The 21549-nt window shown below is 44.7% G+C and overlaps 1 protein-coding gene across 1 annotated transcript in view; it reads left to right on the top strand.

Moving 5' to 3' along the window:
- The window catches only part of LOC124545891 (roundabout homolog 2-like), a 187120-nt gene that overhangs the window by 144581 nt on the left and 20990 nt on the right, over nucleotides 1-21549 (top strand). The window contains exons 15-18 of the mRNA XM_047124851.1: nucleotides 6835-6997; nucleotides 7079-7188; nucleotides 17285-17432; nucleotides 19656-19783. Of these exons, the coding sequence (XP_046980807.1) occupies nucleotides 6835-6997; nucleotides 7079-7188; nucleotides 17285-17432; nucleotides 19656-19783 (549 nt within the window). The remainder of the gene's footprint in view (nucleotides 1-6834; nucleotides 6998-7078; nucleotides 7189-17284; nucleotides 17433-19655; nucleotides 19784-21549) is intronic.

Here is a 21549-nt window from a genome sequence, read left to right as displayed (position 1 = left end):
AAATGAATTCCTTTAACTTGACCCCTTTGTGATTTTTAGGGTATGTTAAAGATTGATGACAATTGATTACCTATTTATTTTAAACATTATCACTCGACTTTGCAGCGATTGCAACAATTGTTCCAGTTTACAGATATTACAATTTTACAACTTATAACTCGGGTATATTATATACTAATCTGCACATACATTTCTACGGGCAAAATGGAATTTCGTAGGCCAAATGTATACCACCAAAGACTCCCAATATTTTGCATGGGTCATCCACCATGTGAGGAAGATAACAGGCAAACTGGAGACCAGATACATTAACATAGGAGGTCAAATTTCCGAAATTAATCGAGAACATTCATTTCCTTACACAGTTCGAAGCTGGAAATAAAAGAATTAGTGCAAATATTCAAATACCTCTCTTCCACTCGTGAACATTGAGACAGACGCACTGAGGGCACATCTGCTCACTTCCCCGTCTTCTGTAACACTCCCAGGATATCCCGGGCACCCGGAGGTCTTCCTGTGCCCCAGTGGAGGGGATGGTCGAAACACTTGGCCGCGACTAACCTCTCCACCCCAAATCTTGTGACACTGGAACGTCTTTGACTTTGGCCTGCATGTGCTGTCTCTCTGATCCCCTACCCAGGTGTAAGGCACTACTATACTACAGAACTACTTCCCAGCTAAGATTTGGCCACGCTTTATGGAAAGGTGTAAGGAGGATTGGAAAAGTTCATGTGCAGATTCACATTCACGTACACGACACATTATAAATATATTATGAAGCCTGACACATTTCTTTCCTCCCGTCCACATGGGTTCTGTTGCACCCACGGCCGGCCGCGTCGTGCAATAAAATTGGCAGCGGAGCCGCTCCGTTTGTATTTCCCGGTGCGAGCGAGCAGCGAAACTACTGTACCGTTTCACTATAACTAACGGAAAAATAATTTTTTTTGCCCAATATTTCTTTAAAATCGTTTCAAAAAGACTGTAGAACTTCCGCCTTGTTTATGTCATCGCAGCACGCCACCGACCAGCCGAGACTGAGCAAACAATGGCGGCCTCTCTTTACAAACGAACGAATGAACTCGTCCGGCACTTTGAACGAGAACTGGTCACTGCGCATCGGCCACCGTATCCTCCACGCATTCTACCACAGTGCACTCCCACTTCAACGAAGCCCTCTACTTCACATCTTGGAACACCACTTTTTTCAGTCTTGGTTGGTCACCGAACTGTTTCGTTTATAGCCTTGCCAAACAGACTGAGGCCTAACATAGCACTCCGCGACCAGAGGTCTCGATATTCGTTTCCCCATTTGAAACGCTCCTGCTCCTCCCGCCCAGTGTTCTCCGTATTGTTGGGTGAAGTCCTGCTCTCAACGACTGCGAGTCCACTCACTCTTAGCGCCGTGGCATATGCGACACAAATGATGCGACCTATTGTTCCGCAGATCCGCGTTTGTTAAGGCGCCAGCGTTATTTCCGTGCTCTATTACACGTAATGCCAACGGCCTTGCCGCGGTGGCAACACCGGATCCCGTGAGATCACCGAAGTCAAGCACTGTCGGGCTGGGCTAGCACTTGGATGAGTGACCGTCTGGTATGCTGAGCGATGTTGGCAAGTGAGGTGCGCTGAGCTACTTGATTGAGGAAGTAGCGGCTCCGGTCTCGTAAACTGACGTACGGCCGGGAGAGGGATGTGCTGACACATGCCCATCCATTTTCGCATCCAGTGATGCCTTTGGTCTTAGGATGACATGGTGGCCGGTCGGTACGGTTGGGCCTTCATGGCTTGTTCGGGCAGAGTTCAATACTGTATACTATCATGCTAAATAAAGTTCGGAGGCCTGACATGGACCCATGAGAGAGGACTAAAATAGTCACTCTTTCTAAACCACTAATCAGTGCTCTGTAGCAATGCATCTACTCCGTGCAATAGAACCCCGTCATTTTCCCAAACTACAATACCAAAATGGGGTGACTACAACTTTTCTTTGCAACTGTACAAAAGTGAGGCGACCTATGACGTCATCCTCGGGCTCGAAGAAGATTCAGGCAACATGGTGTCGACACGTGCGAAAAAAGGCCCAAACTCAGACTTTCATATGAGGTATAAGGTGGGTTAATGACGTTACTCTGGCACCAAACTTCACCGAACTTCTTCCCAACGCATTCATTAACGTGTCTCACGACGGAAAGTTCATTGAAACCCCCGTTACAAACACTCACACGCTCTCTTGACAACTGTGCGGTGGAGGTTAGAATCGTGCGATTTTCTTATATATGGTCGACGAAAATATTTCAGACGCCCTACCGCTCAGGATCGACACCGAGCGAGGTGGCGCAGTGGTTAGCACACTGGACTCGCATTCGGGAGGACGACGGTTTCAAACCCGCGTTCGAGCATCCTGATTTAGGTTTTCAGTGATCTACCTAAATCGCTTCAGGCAAATTCCGGGAAAGGTCCTTTGAAAGGACACGGCCGACTTCCTTCTCCATCGTTACCTATTCTGGTGGGACTGATGACCTCGCTGTTTGGTACCCTCCCAAAAATCAACCGCCCAACCAATCAGGATCGACACAAAAATCCCTGAGGAAGTGGCATAAAGTCCATCAGGAAAACCACCCCTGATCTCGGGGCGTTCATTTACTCAAATTTGGCGGTCGAAAATGGTAGTTTGCAGGGCATTGTGTAACAGATCGACGAAGTTGATAACTTACGATACTGCTGAGAAGCCCCAGGGACTCAACTCTCCTTTAAGGATGTAGTTGGGCTGCAACTCCATTGAATGTGATATGAGCTCTTTGGAGTGTAGCGCATTCGCAGTTTTTCTGTGATATACAGGTTGTAAACCATCAGGTACCGCTGAAAACCGTGTGACGGTATTGAAAGTGATCTGAACCAGCGAGGTCTACTTATGCTTTGGCAGCCCACCTGTTTCGATCCTCCTGCGCCGTGGTTTTGAGGGAGAACGGAGTTGGAGTACGACATTGACTACCTGAAGCTAATTTGTATGCATTTAATTTTAGTTCTTGGAAGGTGTGTGTGTGTCAAAACTTCTACCTAACAAGCCCTTTTGAAATTCCGATTACCGAGTCTGATCCAGAATCGCCTTTGCTACCGTGCTTAAACACGGATTTTTCTGTACGTATTCTTTTTTTAGGTACGTGATTTGGATTAATCTGAAACACATCTGACTATTTCTAAATGAGACTAAAGGTAAAGATTAGTTATCAGCAACACTCAGAATGACTTTCTCATGAAACCATCACACACAATGCCTAACTGTTGCGTAACAAAATCTATGCCCTGCATCCACTGAATTTATATGAAATGTTGAATATGAAAACTGTTTCTAATATTCTCACAAAAGCTCATTTAGGCCTTACAGCAGATTCTTACCTTCGCAGCGGATAACTCGGGTCTGACCTCTCTGCACTGTAAGACTGACAAGCTGAAATAAATCACTGCGCGGCAGCTTGCCTTGTTAACTTATTTCTCGGGATTTTGTTTTGCAAATTAAACTTTTGTTCCTTTTCTGAAAATATGGGGCACTGCTCACGCAATACTGCAAGATGTGATGGTGCAGGTTTTGCCAAATCTATCTTTTCATCTAATAAAAGGTTATGTTTCGCGAAATCTTTTGTAAATAAGTAGGAGGGTACCTTGCAATTAGGTTAAATGCTTTTAATAAGCGATAAGACACTTTTACTAACGCGGACTATTACTTTTTATTAGCATTGTCACATACTCGTACATAAAATTGCCCTTTGTGCACAATCTGTAGATTACATAATAATTACTCTTTGCCTCTCTTGATAAAATACTTTAACTAACTGTAGAAGGAGAAAGCTAATAGAACACTGAACGCACGATTGATAATTTACACTAGATACCAACATGTATGTATTGTTAAATACAATGAAATCTTTATGCTACAGTAATTGTTGAACTAGCGCTTGTAAAAAGTAAAGGTTAATGCAAATTACTTTTTCCAAAGTGCTGTCTCTCTATAGGATCCCCTCAAAAATCATACCTTATCCTTAATGTTAAATTAAATCATCTGAAACAACAAATTCCTTCCTTTTGCAGCACATCTGATGTCCAGGCTACTTATTCTGCTATAACACAATCCTCTCTCCCCATCACAAGCCTACAGCTACTTCCGAATCCTTCGCCTGCCTGAGCTCTACTTAATAATGGTACAACTTCAGGTTGCCGAAGAATACGTATCACTGATGTTCCGGTATGCAGAGATGCTCAAAGTGGTAAACATTCCAAATAAAATGACAAATATAACAAACGAAGAGACGCCTTCAGGGTGCATGAATGAAACAGGAAAGGGTGCCTCTAAGAACACCAGTTCGGTAACACCCTCGGTGTTGTGCAGAGACAATCCTCCACCAATTCCTAGGCGACTATGCACAGGCAACCCCTTCGACAGCTCTCAGATTCGACATGCTCACAAGAAGGTGATAGATCAATGGGCAGTACGGGCTTCCTCAACAGATTTCTATCATCTCCAAAAACAAAACAAGGTATTTGCCTAAAGTGAAAAGGGAGAAGGGGACGCAAATAACACAAGTTTTCCACTAGAACAGACAGAATTTATTATCTTTCATGAGACCTTGCTATGCCTGGTCGTTATCAAACACTGCCGCCAGCTAGCTGATGTCTCCATGTTCTAATATGAGACTTCTGACTCCGTACAAAATGTTCGCTCATTAAGTCGCTCCCTTTCTCACAAAAACCAGGGAACAACTAAGTTGATCACTGATGATCATTAACTTCTGATCTCATACACAACTTTTAAAGCTCAGCTTCACACCATAGGACCCATGACTCCCGACCTACCACTACGACGCCTGCATTTGACTTCTTGATTTCGAGAGCTACAAAGCCTTCCAGCCAATCAGAATCAAGAGCAAAATTCAGATATTTTCACTGACCATTTCCTGCCGCCGTTAACAGAACTTCTGTAAGATGCTGCTTCCTGGGTGGACGTCTAGAACGTTTTCTACAGTGGGTATCAGAAAACAGTGGCCATCATAGGAAATCACAGACCTTTAACCCAGCCATACGGGCTTTGGCCACAACTAATCTAGGAGGATTAGGGAAAGACCGATCCATCATTTTCAGGCGGGACAACACCTCCATCCCCCTGATGCTGCCTGTCACAGACGACAGCCACCTGAATTTCCCATTATCTCACTGTACGGTTGCCAAGAAAAAGTCACTATGACTACCTTTCTTAAAGGATTCTGAACTTAGTGGCCTCGGGGATGAGAATTTCCGCCTTATGCAAGACACTTTTTTTTTCACCCATACATGTTTCAGTACTTCTTAGTGGCCTCGGGGATGAGAATTTCCGCCTTATGCAAGACACTTTTTTTTTCACCCATACATGTTTCAGTACTTTCGTGCTATCGTCAGTGGGTTCAATTTTTATTTTTAACTGTAAAATAGTTGTTACATATTAACATTTGTGTTGTTTACAACATTATGTAAAACTTCCATTTATAGCTTCATTGGCGAAAAGTGGATGTAAGCCTTAGTTAACATACCTTACATGATGTTATTGTCCATTTCTTTTGGTAGCTATTCTGCTACACAATATACAACTTGTCATCTGCAAACAGTAAAACGTAATTTATTTTTCTGTTTCTTATCCATTTAGGAACGGAAATGAGTCTGTATAATTTTTTTTCGTGTAACTTACAGTTTTGAAGTTGTGGTGAGTTCTCCTGTGTTGTTGACGGTGAAAATAGGCTTACTTCTTAACGTATGGTCGCTTGGCACTGCACGTTTTCGATTTCTCAAAGCATAGGCGGAGTTTTCGCTGCCATTACGTGTTGTTGTGGGCGTGTAGTGTTCATTTGTTTCGTAGCGTGTTTTGCTGGGTGGGGCGCGCGAGTTTGATTTGTATTTGGCGTCAGTGGTGTATGGTTTGTGTGGGTTTACGTGAGTGTGTTGAGTGAAAATGTCAGTATCACTTAAGGCCGTTGGGAAAAATGGGGTGTTGTGGAATTCCACCCCACCCCCCCCACCCTCTCCTCCTCTCACACACGAGCGCTACGCCCACAGCGCTGATTCAGCCATGTGAATCTGCCAGAAAAGTCGTTTATTTAAAGATGTTGTTCACCCCGCGCTTCACGTTGGCTTGACTTCCAGTTACGTTGTCAAAGCGATTCAGTCGAGTAGCGATAGGCATCCACGCATTCTGGAGAATGTCTCGTATACTTAATTTAGAGATGTTAGTCCTCTGCGATTTGCGACAGAACAGCGCAGACACGCTGAGGCTGCACTTCCGCTACTTAGCACTCCCTCTCACAACTGACTGGTCAAATGCACGTGTGTTGTTTACAGTTCAAAACGCTACTGTTGCTACTGCGATAGAAGTTAACTCGTTTCCTTCACCAAGCGAAGCAACTAAGCATGAAAAGATAATTTAGAATCTGTATATGCAATGCAGATCTCAATACACGTTTAGTTCTTTCCACTTATGCGAAAACGTAATTTCGTCCAGAAATCTGAATCACTCTTAGACAATAATACTGCATTGGCAAAGCAACATTTAACCAAATTTTTACGAATGATAAGCTCTTGCAGGACACAATAATAATAGTAACCTTAGCATTTGAGTTTATACGTGCTCGAGACTCGCTAATGTCCAAGTCACATAACTTCAGTCTGAAAATGGATTACTTCGTCTGGGAAAAGCAGAAAAATGGGCGAGATATTTTTATTTAGGAGCTGAACATGGAAGCAGAGGAACACCACAACGGCTCTATTAAGAGTTCACTCGAAGATAATAAGTTCTGTGGACTGTATTTCCAGGACATGTGCCAGACAACGCAGAAGTCGGATCACGAGATGGAAATGAAGACATCCAACTCCAGCGGCTCCTGCGCAAATACCGTTCTACTGAGTTCGGACACAAACTCTTGCGCTGGATACATGTCAAGCAGCTCTTGTTCCGAAGACAAGAACTTTTATCCAGGTAACCCAAGCAGGGAGTTGTAAGCTGTGTGAATACAGAAAGGTGTAAATTCAACTAAACGCGTCGCATCTTGGCTTCCAGATAACATCGGCAGGCACCCAGAGAACTGCACCCACGTACACAGAAGCAACTGGTCGGAGCTACCACTGCCTTCAGACACGGCCAACGGCAACGTGAGCTGCCTTCTGCAGGTTCGTTCCGAGCACCAGATGCTCTTTCACCCTAACATAAGAAGTAAGGGAAAATAACAAGATGAGATGGTGAAATATGATTAAATATTTGACTCGTTCCTTTATCGCCAAGTTGGGTATAGCTGCATCCCTGCATATGGAAGCATTCTTCTGTTTATCGTTTTATAAGTACTGGAGTGACTTGTGACCACGACGTCTGGCGGATTTTAGCTACAAGAAGTACTCTGAGGAATTTCACGGATCACACGAATCTTATTTGATATGTCTCTACGTTATTATGAAGTTTTGTAATCGACGTAGAAGACAAACACAGAGTGATTTAACAACATACATACATTGGAGAAGAGTTTCCTGAGATATGTTCAAGGCTGTAAAAAAGTGGTTAGATAAACGATGAGAAACGAACATTTTTAAAACAATATACAGTTAAGGAAAATAAAGAAAGGTGACTCTTGCATGAAAAGAATATGTAAGAAGGATGAATACCAGAGGAAGTTTTATCATGCTCATCGAACAGCAAACGAGGCAATGGAAGAGCACCGCAACAATAGTAATAACATGCTCTACGATAGGAATGGCGAATCGCCTGTTACCTGGACGAATTTTTCTACTTTTTGGTTTTATTGAAGAACATCTGTCAACAGAAGAACAAACACTGGTGTCTAGTACCATACAAATATTTTCCACCCTCATTCGTCTACCGTGATTGATGGAGATTTAGATTGTTCTGGTCATTTATCGCAGTTTTCACTATACAAGAAATTTGTGCGATATAAAATAAAATCGAAGTAACATTTTATTACAAGAGAACATAAGCCGCACAGTATTTCATGAGCAGAGCGAAAGCTGCGAAGCTGCACAAAGTGCACGCTACAAGAAAGGCTTTATGGATGGGCGACGTTTCAGTAGTAATAGCGTATCTTAACACATTATACATCTCACTTATTGGTCACGAACATAAAATGAAATAGGACGATAAAGAATAGGGCTATACGGAACAGAATAAAGTGTAGATTTTTATTTTTTATTTTATATTTTTATTTATTTATTTATTTACGCCGAGTACGGACGATAAAAGGAGGAAATTCTTCATTGTTCACTTCCAAAAAGCAACGAGAGATACCCAACTTGCTCTCGAAGTTTGGCATTGCAAGTGTCAGTGACGTCATTTGCCCAAAAGATCAATTGCATGACATGTAACACATCAGCCAGTACTCGGCAACTGTCCTCTGTAGTATGTTTGTGATTTAGGTATTGGACTCGCGGGTTCACAATCCCGTCTGTGTTTTCCGTGATTTCCGTGAATCACGTATGGCGAAAGCCCTGATGGTTTTGTTGAAGTAGCAACAACAGCTGTCATACTCTCGCGTCCAAGCGGAGCTTACTGTGATGAGGCAGACGTTAAGACCATTGCCCGCCTTGCGACTGAATGCGGCCTGGTGGCGTTGCAGGCACGTGACTCGATAAGGTTCAAATGGTTCAAATGGCTCTGAGCACTATGGGACTTCACTTCTGAGGTCATCAGTCCCCTAGAACTTAAAACTACTTAAACCTAACTAACCTAAGGACATCACACACATCCATGCCCGAGGCAGGATTCGAACCTGCGACCGTAGTGGTCGCGCGGTTCCAGACTGAAGGCCCTAGAACCGCTCTGCCACACCGGCCGGCTGACTCGATAAGGAAAGTATATATTACGCTGGCAGTGTATCGTGGTAGTCGGCAGCGCCCATAAACAAACTGGAACTCTGACTGTCCGAGGGGCGAGGAGCAGTGTGCGGGAATAAACACCGCCTCCCTCTCGAAGGGCTGCCATCCTACGTCCGCGTTCTGTGCTTTCGGGAAAGCAGAACTGACATAACGGTCGCTGATTCCTTTTCTAGTGGTGAGATTTTCATTCGAATAATCCCTTCATGCATCACGATTAGTCGCTTTACTCTAACCAAATTGGAAAGAAAACACAACGCAAAGCAAATTGGAATATACAAAGCAATTGGTAGTGATTACAGCGTAATTGTTTTCTGCGGTTGGCAGTGGTTGTTCAGGACCGACCACTACCGGTATCTAACGCAACCATAGTTCAAAACACTCCGCACCTAAATGAAATTTTGACCCTGCAGCGGAGTGTGCGCTGATATGAAACTTCCTGGAAGATTAAAACTGTGTGCCGGACCGAGACTCGAACTCGGGACTTTTGCCTTTCATCAAAGGCCCCGAGTTCGAGTCTCGGTCAAGCACACAGTTTTAATCTGCCAGAAAGTTTCACTCCCCACCTAAAACTGCTACGATAGCGTCATCATAATAAGCGAAACAGAGACGACTGGGAATCATTCTCGTGGTTCTCGCGAGCTCGAGTCAAAAGGATGTGTTGTTTACGCATGCGGTCGAAGCACCTGCCTCGATGACGAAGGAGTTTCCGTACTCGGCGGCTCCCTTAGTCGCTCCGGCTAACGAGACGCGATATACAAAGCCGGAATGCGAGAAGTTTCCTGGTACGGGTTCAGTCAGTGAAGGCAACACGGATGTGCATTAATTTACCTCAGATTCCAAGAGTAAACATTCCGATATAGCCACTAGTCTCAGGTGGCACCGATGGAAGTGACCTAGGAAGATGCTAACCAGACTGAGGGAAGAGCGTGGAACACCTGCGCTAGAAACAAATAATTCTTTCAACGCCCTACGCGGCGAAGAGCCAGCAGAACAACAAGCAGGGCTGGAGAACAACACACCAGCAACAACAATTAGAGAAGATATCACCTGTAGCGCTGCAGTACTCGGACGACTAAAAAAAGCTGAATACTTACCTTAAGATGTACTGCGGTAGACATTTCGCCGCCAAACAAGTTGGCGGAGACAAATTAAAGTTTATGATTACGAGCACTGCTGATTATGCCAAAATAATAGATATTATCGTAGCTGAAGGGATAAGTATGATCGTAGCTGAAAGGATTCAGTGTAACACGTTCCCGACTGTGAAAGCAGAATGGATGAGTGCTGCCATTAAAATGTTCCCCACGACTATCCGTCACGACGATGTAAAATCAGATGTGTAAAAAGTGGGATACTCCACCACAGTTGTGGAGTGGCTCAAGATTCCACGCTCACAGAAAGTCTCGCCGAAGCCTTCTGGATACAGAGAAGCACAGAAAATTTTTCCACAAGTAGAGATCTTACAACGTAGTTGTCACTGAAGAAAAGTTGTCACTCATGAAAAATTACGATCTAGCAGAGGCCCAGTCCAGTGCTAAATCTGCCAAAAATATCTGGCGCGTCATTGTCCAATGGCACCGAGACGCATGAAATGTGACCATGGATACTGCAGAGGACAGTGTCCACTAAATTCGGCATCTGCAGCGGTATGTTGCAATAGAAGGCTAACATCCATCCAATTACAGAGGCCACATCAGGTACAAAAACGTTAGACGCTGACAGACGAGTCCCCTTCACTAAAGCCCAATGACGCCGCGAAAAAATACAGCATCCGCAACTACCAGCAGCCTAAAATTATCTTTGCACCACAACGCCAACCACGCAGAAAACAGCAGTTCCAACCCCCATACTTATTATGCAATGCTCTACATGGATAGGTGTGATCAGCTAGTCCCTAATGTTGGCAAGGATGCAGCCGCTGCCACTCATGCAGAACTGAGACTCATCCAGGTGCAAACTTCAAGACTACAGTCCCACGTCGTGCCACAGACCACGGCAGAGCATATCAGAGGTTACTGGACTAATACATGCACTTCGTAAACTCCTACTGAAATAAAGAAACCGTTGCCACGCTGCCATCAGTCACAGCCACGACAGTACAAGAAGCCAACAGAATCATGTTGATGATAACCAGCGGAATCAACCAGCTGCATATACCTAGAAATAAACTAACTGAACTCATCAGGTTTTCGACTTGGAATGCCAACGGCACGTACGACCACCTGCTGTTGTTCACGCAATTCATGAAGGACCTCATCTTTGACGTTTGTGTTGTGGCTGAAACATATTAAAACTTACATTGCGAACCAACGGTCCCAACCGTGCGTGCTCTCGCACCGACGCCCTGCAGCTGGAAGTTGAACTGCTGTCTAGGTCAGGAACCTGCTCTACCACTATACTGCACCGAAGCCAGCGCTACACGACGAAGAAACCACTTCATTTGCATTGAAGACCAGACAAGCCATCATCCTCGTTGCCCTAAAGGGCATGCAACTAACCTCTTCGAAACTAGAGGGAAGTACATTATCGTCAGGGACCTTAATGCCACGGTGCGGCAATACTGGACAATCACTCGCACTGCCCACACCTCACACTGAGTAGCAGAACACTAATGAGGAGTGTAAGTATGTGGACCTGAAGAACTCCACAGCTACCTAGCCAATGGAAACTTGCCGTATGTATTCGATGTCTGTATCGTCAAGTGAATTCCTGGTTTCATTACTGCGGACGTCGTACACATGCTTTCTCCTGATCACTCCCATGTGGTATTTTCCCCAGAGGGAAAATTCACCACCATAAAAAGGCGTCTTAACACAGCTAAAAGCCAACTCGTATGAATACCGCTGACAGTTGCAAAGCAAAATCGGTGATCATGTACTCCAAGCTGGCACCAGTACGCATAATACAACTGTGTATCTACGTCCAATATTGTAGCAGTTACGTCTTCCACTCCACTAGCACAGAACCCAGCAGTCCTGCTGGAAGTCTTCGACTTATCTGAAAGAGTAACAGACCGAACAAGGAGTGGCGCCTTACAAGACAGCACGCAGTTAAAAATCTCCTTCAGCGGCAAATCAGGACGGCTTTAATTAGCCACTGAAATTGTAGGTGGGTGGAAAAGACGGCCGCACTTCAACATGATGCCACTGCATGGGACGTAGCCCACTTCATTACGAAGAGAAAGCCCAGGATGCCACCGTTAACAACTACTGCTGGTCAGGCCTACGCTCTAATGGGAAAAGCCAACGCTACAGCTATCTGAAAACAACTTTAAACCCATGATGGAGAACATCAACGACGCCCATATTCAACTGGTGGAGGAACGACTCCAAGTTTGTATGTCCACTAATGGTTCAAATGGCTCTAAGAACTATGGGACTTAACATCTGAGGTCATCAGTCCCCTAGACTTAGAAGTACTTTAACCTAACTAACCTAAGGACATCACACACATCCATGCTCGAGGCAGGATTCGAACTTTCGATCGTAGCAGCAGCGCGGTTCCAGACTGAAGCGCCTAGAACCGCTCTGTCAAAGCTGCCGGCTATATGTCCACTGAACCGGAAGAAGACGATCTGGAGACAATCACAGCGAACTTTCAAACGACTGCCACATAGGAAGATGCGAATGATCAAATCAACGCCTGGATGCCCAAGAATTGCCGCTAGCGAGCGTTACATACATTGCCCGTATCTTTAACAGCATCCTGACTCATAAGAAGTATCCCTTATCTCGTAAGAAAGTCGTAATAGCAATCCCAAAACCGGGGAAAAACTGAGCAGATCCTACCAGCTACGAGACTATCAGCCTCCTCTCCGAGGTGAGCAAGGTCTCCGAGAGGATATTGCTACCGCAGCTCAATAACGACTGTAGCCGTGTTGTCCCAGGAGCTGATCGGGCTCCTGGCATGTCACTCCACGCCTCTCAGCTCCTATGACTGGTGGAAGAAAAAACCATAGCATTTAATTGCAGGAAACAATGTGTCATGATCCTCCTAGATGTGTCCTGTGCCACTGGCAGCGCCTGGCATCAGGGTCTGATTTAGAAACTATTCCCGCAGGGATTACCGAGCTTCCTGTTACAACTTCTCATCACCTATCTACAAGGTCGCTCCTTCATTGTTGGGGTGGGGGACGCCATTTCACCGTGCAGAAATGTACTTGCTGCGGTGCTTCAATGCTCGGTGCTGGATTTTGTCTTGCCTACACAGCAGTCACTCGATGCTATCAAATTAATCGATGCAGAAAGTACTGCCTTGATGTGCAGACACAAACGACCAGGTGTGATAGTACGCTGAGTGCTGGACCTGGAGAGACTCGGAATGGGCATCAAATTGACGTATTAGGTTTGACGCTGCCAACAGCCAGGTGATTCTGTTAACAAAGCGGCGGCCCAGACTGAGAGGAGACATCATTCTCCCACCCGCATACCGTGGACGTCGTGTGTAAAATAATAAAGAATCACTCCTGATCAGCAGCTCACGTGGAAACATAACGTCGAAGACACCTGGAAGAAATTCCGTCATCGTGGGAGACTTTTAACTGCTGTTTTATGAGATATCTGCCCTCTGTGAATACTGCATACTGAAGATCTTGCGAGCGATGACACGATCATTTACAGACTATGTTTGTCCCGTAAAACTCATACTGATAAAATCCATCGCTGCCAGAATAAAGTGCTCCAGTGCATACAACACGTCCCCAACTACTTTTCCGTCTTGCTGTCTTCACAAAGCTGCAGGGGAAAAATAAGGTTCAGATGGTTCAAATGGCTCTGAGCACTATGGGACTTAACATCTTAGGTCATCAGTCCCCTAGAACCTAGAACTACTTAAACCTAACTAACCTAATGACATCACACACATCCATGCCCGAGGCAGGATTCGAACCTGCGACTGTAGCAGTCCCGCGGTTCCGAACTGAAGCGCCCAGAACCGCACGGCCACCGCGGCCGGCGAAAAATAAGGGATCAAGAGATTCAATGAGCACTCAGAACATTTGTATAGTAAGTTGCGACAATCACCCAGTGCTCTCATGAGACAGTTAGGTCAGCGTAAAGAAGACACAGGCTGCTGCAAGCATCTTGTGGTCCTAATGGACAGGTAGTGGTCCACAACAGATTAGATATTATCAATTAAAATATGCCACAAGTGAAGACACATTCAGCAAGTTCAAATACAGCGCCCACCACCAGACCTAGTAGGTAGTACCTTCGTGTAACACAGTACCAAACAGCTCAACAGACGAACACTATTTCTGAAGAAGGCAGACGGAGAATCATTCTAGCAACAACACAGGCCGCAAATGGGGATTCCCATGACATGAGCAACTCTCACAAGGGCAGACTGTTATGGCGTGGCTTCTGGGAAATGAGCATCTCGGAAACGATGAAGCTGGTCGTCTATTCGCATATTACAGTGATGGGCGTCCACTCAAATTGGTTGAAGCACAGCAAAACCACATTTAGGCGACAGCGTGTTCGGCATCCACGCCTCATCACAGAAAGCGGAGGGGGGCCCCTTTCCCACTGTGCGAATTAGTGTAGTGATCAGTGGAGGAGATGACGTCAGTGGACAGCGCTGGTGCAGGTATACGCATGTCGGAGCGTACCGACGTTGCTGAATATTGGGCTCCGCAGTAGACTTCCCCTGAGCATTCCCAAGTTGACCCAACGAAATTGTTATTTACGATTGCAGTGAGGACTGCATCATCAAGTCTGGATCACGGATCAATGGAAACGTGTTGCCTACTCAGACGGCGGACGGGGACCGGTGGGGATGGTATTACGCTACGGGCGACTTTCACTTTGGCGTCCATGGAACCTGTAGTAGTAATCAAAGGCACCATGACAGCTCTGGCCTACATCTCGTGGTCGTGCGGTAGCGTTCTCGCTTCCCACGCCCGTGTTCCCGGGTTCGATTCCCGGCGGGGTCAGGGATTTTCTCTGCCTCGTGATGGCTGGGTGTTGTGTGCTGTTCTTAGGTTGGTTAGGTTTAAGTAGTTCTAAGTTCTAGGGGACTGATGACCATAGATGTTAAGTCCCATAGTGCTCAGAGCCGACAGCTCTGGAACGCGCAAACATTATTGCTTGACGTTTTCCCGAAGTCAGTGGCATGTTTTAGCAAAAAACTTCCCATGTGAGAAGACCAGACTGGTGCTACAATGGTTTGAGGAACGTGACAGTGAACTCACGTTGCTGTCTTGGCATCAAATTTTCTCCAACGGAACACATCTGGGGTGGCATCGGGCGCCAGCTCAGCCCGAATTTTATGAGGTTTGCGTGATCTGTGCGTAGACATTTGATGCCACCAACCTCTGCAAACCTGGCAAGGATCTGTCGTATCTATGGTGCGTAGGATTGTTACTGTACTGCGTTCCAAAGGTGGACCAAAATGCTGTTAAAGAGATGGTTATGTTCTGGCTCATCGAGTAGTTCTAAGGCCGAATACCAGCCGCGCAATGATAAGTTTTATAAACAACTCCATAGCAATGAGAGCAACACTTACGCTTTTCTTTCATTTACTATTGTACTCAAAGACCTATCTAATTCGAGAAGTTAAAACAATATTAATGAATTAAACAGTAATCTGTGGATTTTATAACAGACACATACTCGGATCTTGTTAATGTTCCGTTACTGTGAACGGAAATAACTCTTAAGTTGCAAAGAGTTGTAATACGAGGAGGGACCCAAAAGTAGCCGGAATCGTAATGCTGCACATCGTATACTTGTAGTAGCAGGTTGCGCCGCCAGAGGGTTGTAGTAGGAGCTCTTCTGAGTCATTCTGCCAACGGTGAGAAGTGTGATTTCTTTGGCAGTTCTTTGAGTGTGCGTACAGTGCAGACGTGATACGAGGAAATGGCTAGTTCTTACGAACAACGAGCGGCAGTGAAGTTCTGTTACTTGCTCGGCAAGAAAGCAGCAGAAACTGTTGCGATGATTCAGACAGCCTGCAAAGAACATGCTCTTAGTAAAAAGCAAGTGTAAGAATGGGTTTCTCGGTTTAAAAAGGGAGAAATGGTTGTTGAAGATCAGCCCCTTTCCGGTCGACCTTCAACAGCTCGAAGCGAGGACAACATCGACAAAATCCGTGATCTCATCAGTGAAGATCGACGCAGGACAATCGACCAACTCGAGAACTTGTCGGGGTTGTCCTGGAGCTCAATTCAGCGCATCTTGACCATTGATTTGCGAAGAGTGGCAGCAAAATTCGTGCCGAAGCTTCTTACCGAAGATCAAAGGGATCGTCGTGTTCAAGCCTGTCTCGAAATGAAGGATGCGTTCCAAGATGATCCACATTTTTTCAACAAAGTCATTACAGGTGATGAGTCATGGTGCTATGGGTACGATCCAGAAAGTAAACAAGTCATCACAATGGAAGTCACCTGGCTCACCTCGACCAAAAAAGCTCGAGAAGTGAAATCAAATGTGAAAACGATGTTGATCTGTTTTTTTTTTTTTTTTTTTTTTTTTTGACGTCAAAGGGATCGTACACTCTGAATTTGTCCCTGAAAACCAGACAGTAAACCAACAATTCTATTTGGAGGTTATGAAACGGCTTCGCAGAAGTTTGTCGCGAAAACGTACGGCTTTGTGAGATTTTGGCGTGTGGTTCCTGCATCACGACAACGCTTCCGCGCACACAGCTCTCAGCGTTCGTCATTTTTTGGTCTCAACGAAGACGACTGCCTTGACCCACGCGCCCTATTCGCCAGATTTAACACCCTCGGACTTCTTCCTATTCCCGAGGATGAAATGAGATTTAAGAGAAAAGCGTTTTGCGGATGTGGAAGACGTAAAACGCAATGTCATGAAAATGCTGGCAGATACAAAAGAGGACGAATTTAAAAGGTGCATCGAACACTGGAATGAACGTTTGCACAAGTTTGTTAATGATAATGGAGAGTACTTCGAAGGAGATTAAGGTTGTATTTGAAAATAATAAAGTATATGCTCTCTAGAAATAAATACCGGTTATATTTGGGTCCCCCTCGTACACCGCTTACCTCTGTTATTAAAGAAAAAACCACACCTGAAATAACTCCGCATGCTAATGTTCCCTGGCAATTAAACGTGACTGTTGCTAGGCAACATCTAGACGCCGTGACTACAGCGACTGACAGTGCGTACAGTAAGAGTTAGTAGATTAAATTTTCAACGTATCACTTAATTAAGAAAACGTGATATAACGAAAGGCTAGACAGTAAACATTTCAGTAACTTACATTATAGATACTAATACCATAACGAATAAACCCTATGTAATCCTGAAAACACCGTTTATCCCCGCATTAATTCGGGAACAATAAAATGTTGTGTAACATAATACGCCCAGATTAAACACGGTTTCGGTCACTGCTAACAGTATCGTCGTTTTTCTGCCAACAGCCGCAGTGCCGCAGAGTGTCCAATGAAGGCAAGATGAGCAACCTCAACGGAGCCGAAGAGTGCAATGCAAACACTCCGCTTCTGAGCGGGCACAACTCGTGTTCCAGGGAGGAGACGCCTCTCACTCACCTGCCACGGGTTGATACAGGTACGAAACAGTTTTGCACTGCTGTCTTACTGCATACTATCGAGAGAATAACGATACCGCAACGTAAAGTCGTAAAATGACATTTGTGTGTCATCAGCTGTATGGTTAGTATAATTACACTACTGGCCATTAAAATTGTCACACCAAGAAGAAATGCAGATGATAAACAAGTATTCATTGGACAAATATATTATACTAGAACTGACATGTGATTACATTTTGACGCAATTTGGGTGCATAGATCCTGAGACATCAGTACCTAGAATAACCATCGCGGCCCGTAATAACGGACTTGATACGCCTGGGCATTGAGTCAAATAGAGCTTGGATGGCGTGTACAGGTACAGCCGTCCATGCAACTTCAACACGATACCACAGTTCATCAAGAGTTGTGACTGGCGTATTGTGACGAGCCAGTTGCTCGGCCACCATTGGCCAGACGTTTTCAATTGGTGAGAGATCTGGAGAATGTGCTGGCCAGGGCAGCAGTCGAACGTTTTCTGTATACAGAAAGGCCCGTACAGGACCTGCAACATGCGGTCGTGCATTACCCTGCTGAAATGTAGGGTTCCGCAGGGATCGAATGAAGGGTAGAGCCACGGGTCGTAACACATCTCAAATGTAACGTCCACTGTTCAAAGTGCCGTCAATGCGAACAAGAGGTGACCGAGACGTGTAACCAATGGCACCCCATACCATGACGCCGGGTGATACGCCAGTATGGCGATGACGAATACACGCTTCCAATATCCGTTCACCGCAATGTCGCCAACCACGAATGCGACCATCATGTTGCTGTAAACAGAACCTGGATTCATCCGAAAAAACTAAGTTTTGACATTCGTACACCCAGGTTCGTCGTTGAGTACACCATCGCAGGCGCTCTGTCTGTGATGCAGCGTCAAGGCTAACCGCAGCCATGGTCTCCGAGCTGACAGTCCATGTTGCTGCAAACGTCGTCGAACTGTTCGTGCAGATGGTTGTTGTCTTGCAAAGGTCCCCATCTGTTGACTCAGGAATCGAGACGTGGCTGCACGATCCGTTACAGCCATGCGGATAAGATGCCTGTCATCTCGACTGCTAGTGATACGAGGCCGTTGGGATCCAGCACGGCGTTCCGTTTTACTCTCCTGAACCCACCGATTCCATATTCTGTTAACAGTCAGTGGATCTCAACCAACGCGAGCAGCAATGTCGCGATACGATTAACCGCAATCGCGATAGGCTACAATCCGTCCTTTATCAAAGTCGGAATGGTACGCATTTCTCCTCCTTACAGGAGGCATCACAACAACGTTTCACCAGGTGACGCCGGTGAACTGCTGTTTTGTGTATGAGAAATCGGTTGGAAACTTTCCTCATGTCGACACGTTGTAGGTGTCGCCACCAGCGTCAACCTTGTGTGAATGCTCTGAAAAGCTAATCATTTGCATATCACAGCATCTTCTTCCTATCGGTTAAATTTCGCGTCTGCAGCACGTCATCTTCGTGGTGTAGGAATTCTAATGACCAGTAGTGTTGTACATCACATATATCCACAAAAAATATTTTCTCTTGCTGTTTTCCAATACGAGATGAGGGACTACTCTGTGTATTGTGAGTCCCTGCTTTTCATAATCATTCCTCGAATACAGTCCAGTAAATACGTTTCAGTATCTCTGCATCACGTACTATAACTTAGGCGGCACTAGTTTCCGTTAAGATTGTGCCGTGCAAACTGCCTCAGCAACAATACAAAAATCCGCAAATTCAATACGTATTTATTCCGTGGATACTTGTCAGACCTACAAAATAGCTACACATTGGAATTAGTTTCATACACACCAGCTATTACCGCGGGAAAAGTACCATAGTTCCATTAATATAAAACTACGTTCATGCCGCCACCTCGGTGATCATTAAATTTGCGGAAACATGTTGGTCTTTCTTTCATGAGTCCCTGGCCACCATTTCCCTAAGTGAAAATGTGATTACAGTATCTCTAACGAGTCAGTAGTTATTGAGGACGTGAAATACAGCTCAAAAAAAAAATATTGAACATTACAGTAAATATTTTTATGTAATGCAACTCGCACAACTATAAATTACATTTTATTACATTATGTATTGAACCTTTCACTTAACGTGTCAGAACTGCAGTTTCTCTCGCGAATAAACTTTTTAGTAGTGAGACACGTGATTTTTGTGTTGAATGTAGTGTAAAGGCTTTCGTCTGTCTTTCAGCCGACTTCAACATACGGCCAGTGCCACCTGACAGAAGGAGTTCTCTGTGTGAAGACGGATACGCCAGCGTGTGCTCCGTGTACAACGACCCAGTCAGATACACAATGGTGCCGGATCATCACCCCTCGGTAAGTTGACGTACGCTGTCTGGACTCCTGGTAACTAGTGAGCAACGAACAGTGTGTGTGCAACACAAATTCAAATATCATTCTAAATATTTTATGATATTTGATTATGATGGAAACAATCAAATGGATTGTGTTCCTTCAAGTTTATACACGGTGGATAATTATTATAGGTATAATCGAAATGAGCGAGCAGAGGACAATGAACCTAGAAAATAATCCTATTTACTGTTGTTAAGTCGGCCATATATCCGCTTTGATCGTAACTGCAGGGGCACTTTTTATACATAGGCATTAGCCTGTATCGTCACACTTGCGATACGTTTGGTTTGAAAATGAACGTAGGTGCCCGAAAGTAGTGGCCATCAAGAAATAAAGAACATACTTCTTTATACAACTTATGACGGAGCTACCGCCATTTATTTCAATCCTAATAAAGGTAGTATCAGAAACCATTGGCCTCCCCGATACGTCATATGCACAAGTGCAGTCATATCAATGTTACGACAGTGTTAAAACCTAAACACCGTCCAAATAGGCCTTGGAAGATCCAACGGTACCGAACGGCCGCCGTGTCATCCTCAGCCCAGAGGCGTCACTGGATGCGGATATGGAGGGGTATGCGGTCAGCACACCGCTCTCCCGGCCGTATGTCAGTTTCCGAGATCGGAGCTCCTCAGTTTGCCTCACAAAGGCTGAGTGCACCCCGCTTGCTAACAGCGCTCGGAAAACCTGATGGTCACCCATCCAAGTGATAGCCCAGCCCGACAGCGCCTAACTTCGGTGATCTGACGGGAACCGGTGTTACCACTGCGGCAAGGCAGTTAATGCCTAAGGCTACGTTTGTTTCGAAACGTCGCACCTGAGACTCAAGTTAATAAGTGAGTGCTACGAGGAACTCATCAACGAATGACTGCTGATAAACTGATTTATTGCTATAACTCTAATATCGTATTAAACAATAGTTTTCAAAAAAGGATACCGTGGCCGTATCGAAAGTAGTGCAAAAGTGCTTATGTAGTCTGAACAGATTAGAGCCGTAACGCTCTCTTTTACATCTGACAAAGAATAAGGTATAAAAAATTTTATGCAACAATCACAGTAATAATAATTTCAATTATTAAAGAATTAATAATTGTCAATAATAGTAGTAATACTCATAATAATGATAAAATAATAGAGGAATTAAGAATTATATTAATTTGTCTTTTATAACAAACTCAATAATTAATCTGCTATTTAAAATAATAGCAGGTTGCAGAATGTTTTTATTAACTTAAGAACGACGCATTTCGCCCGGTCAGGGCATCAGCAGGTTATCCTAAAATACAGGGGCCAACAATCAGTCCGGCGTGGTATTATTCTGGGCAACTATAAAAGTAAAATATGCTTCAAAATCCGAAAGCACAAAATTATACAGAGAAACGTAATGTAACTCTCATTAAATGATCACAAATTGTCTGCCAAAAAGCATCCGTTAAGAAGGCCAGATACCGCATAAAGCTTGCTAAAAGGCAATCTGTATGGAAAAATATTAAAAATTAATGAAATAAAATCATCGGGATCAGGCATTAGTAGAAAACGAAGGAAAAATCGAAAGTATGTATTACCCAATGGAGTATTAATGACCCTAATTACGCCTAGGAGCTGTGACGGGCTTTAGGGTCCTCCAATGGAATGCACGATCGACGATCGCCAGTAAAGGTGTCCTTCCGCATGCACTTTGGACACGGAAGAGAGCAGTGGCTGCCATCTAAGGGACGTGGTTT

This window comes from Schistocerca americana, chromosome 8 (assembly GCF_021461395.2).
Source record: "Schistocerca americana isolate TAMUIC-IGC-003095 chromosome 8, iqSchAmer2.1, whole genome shotgun sequence".
In the NCBI taxonomy this organism is placed as follows: domain Eukaryota; kingdom Metazoa; phylum Arthropoda; class Insecta; order Orthoptera; family Acrididae; genus Schistocerca; species Schistocerca americana.
The sequence above is the reverse complement of the archived record's forward strand: the minus strand, read 5'-3'. Positions and strand labels throughout refer to the sequence as shown.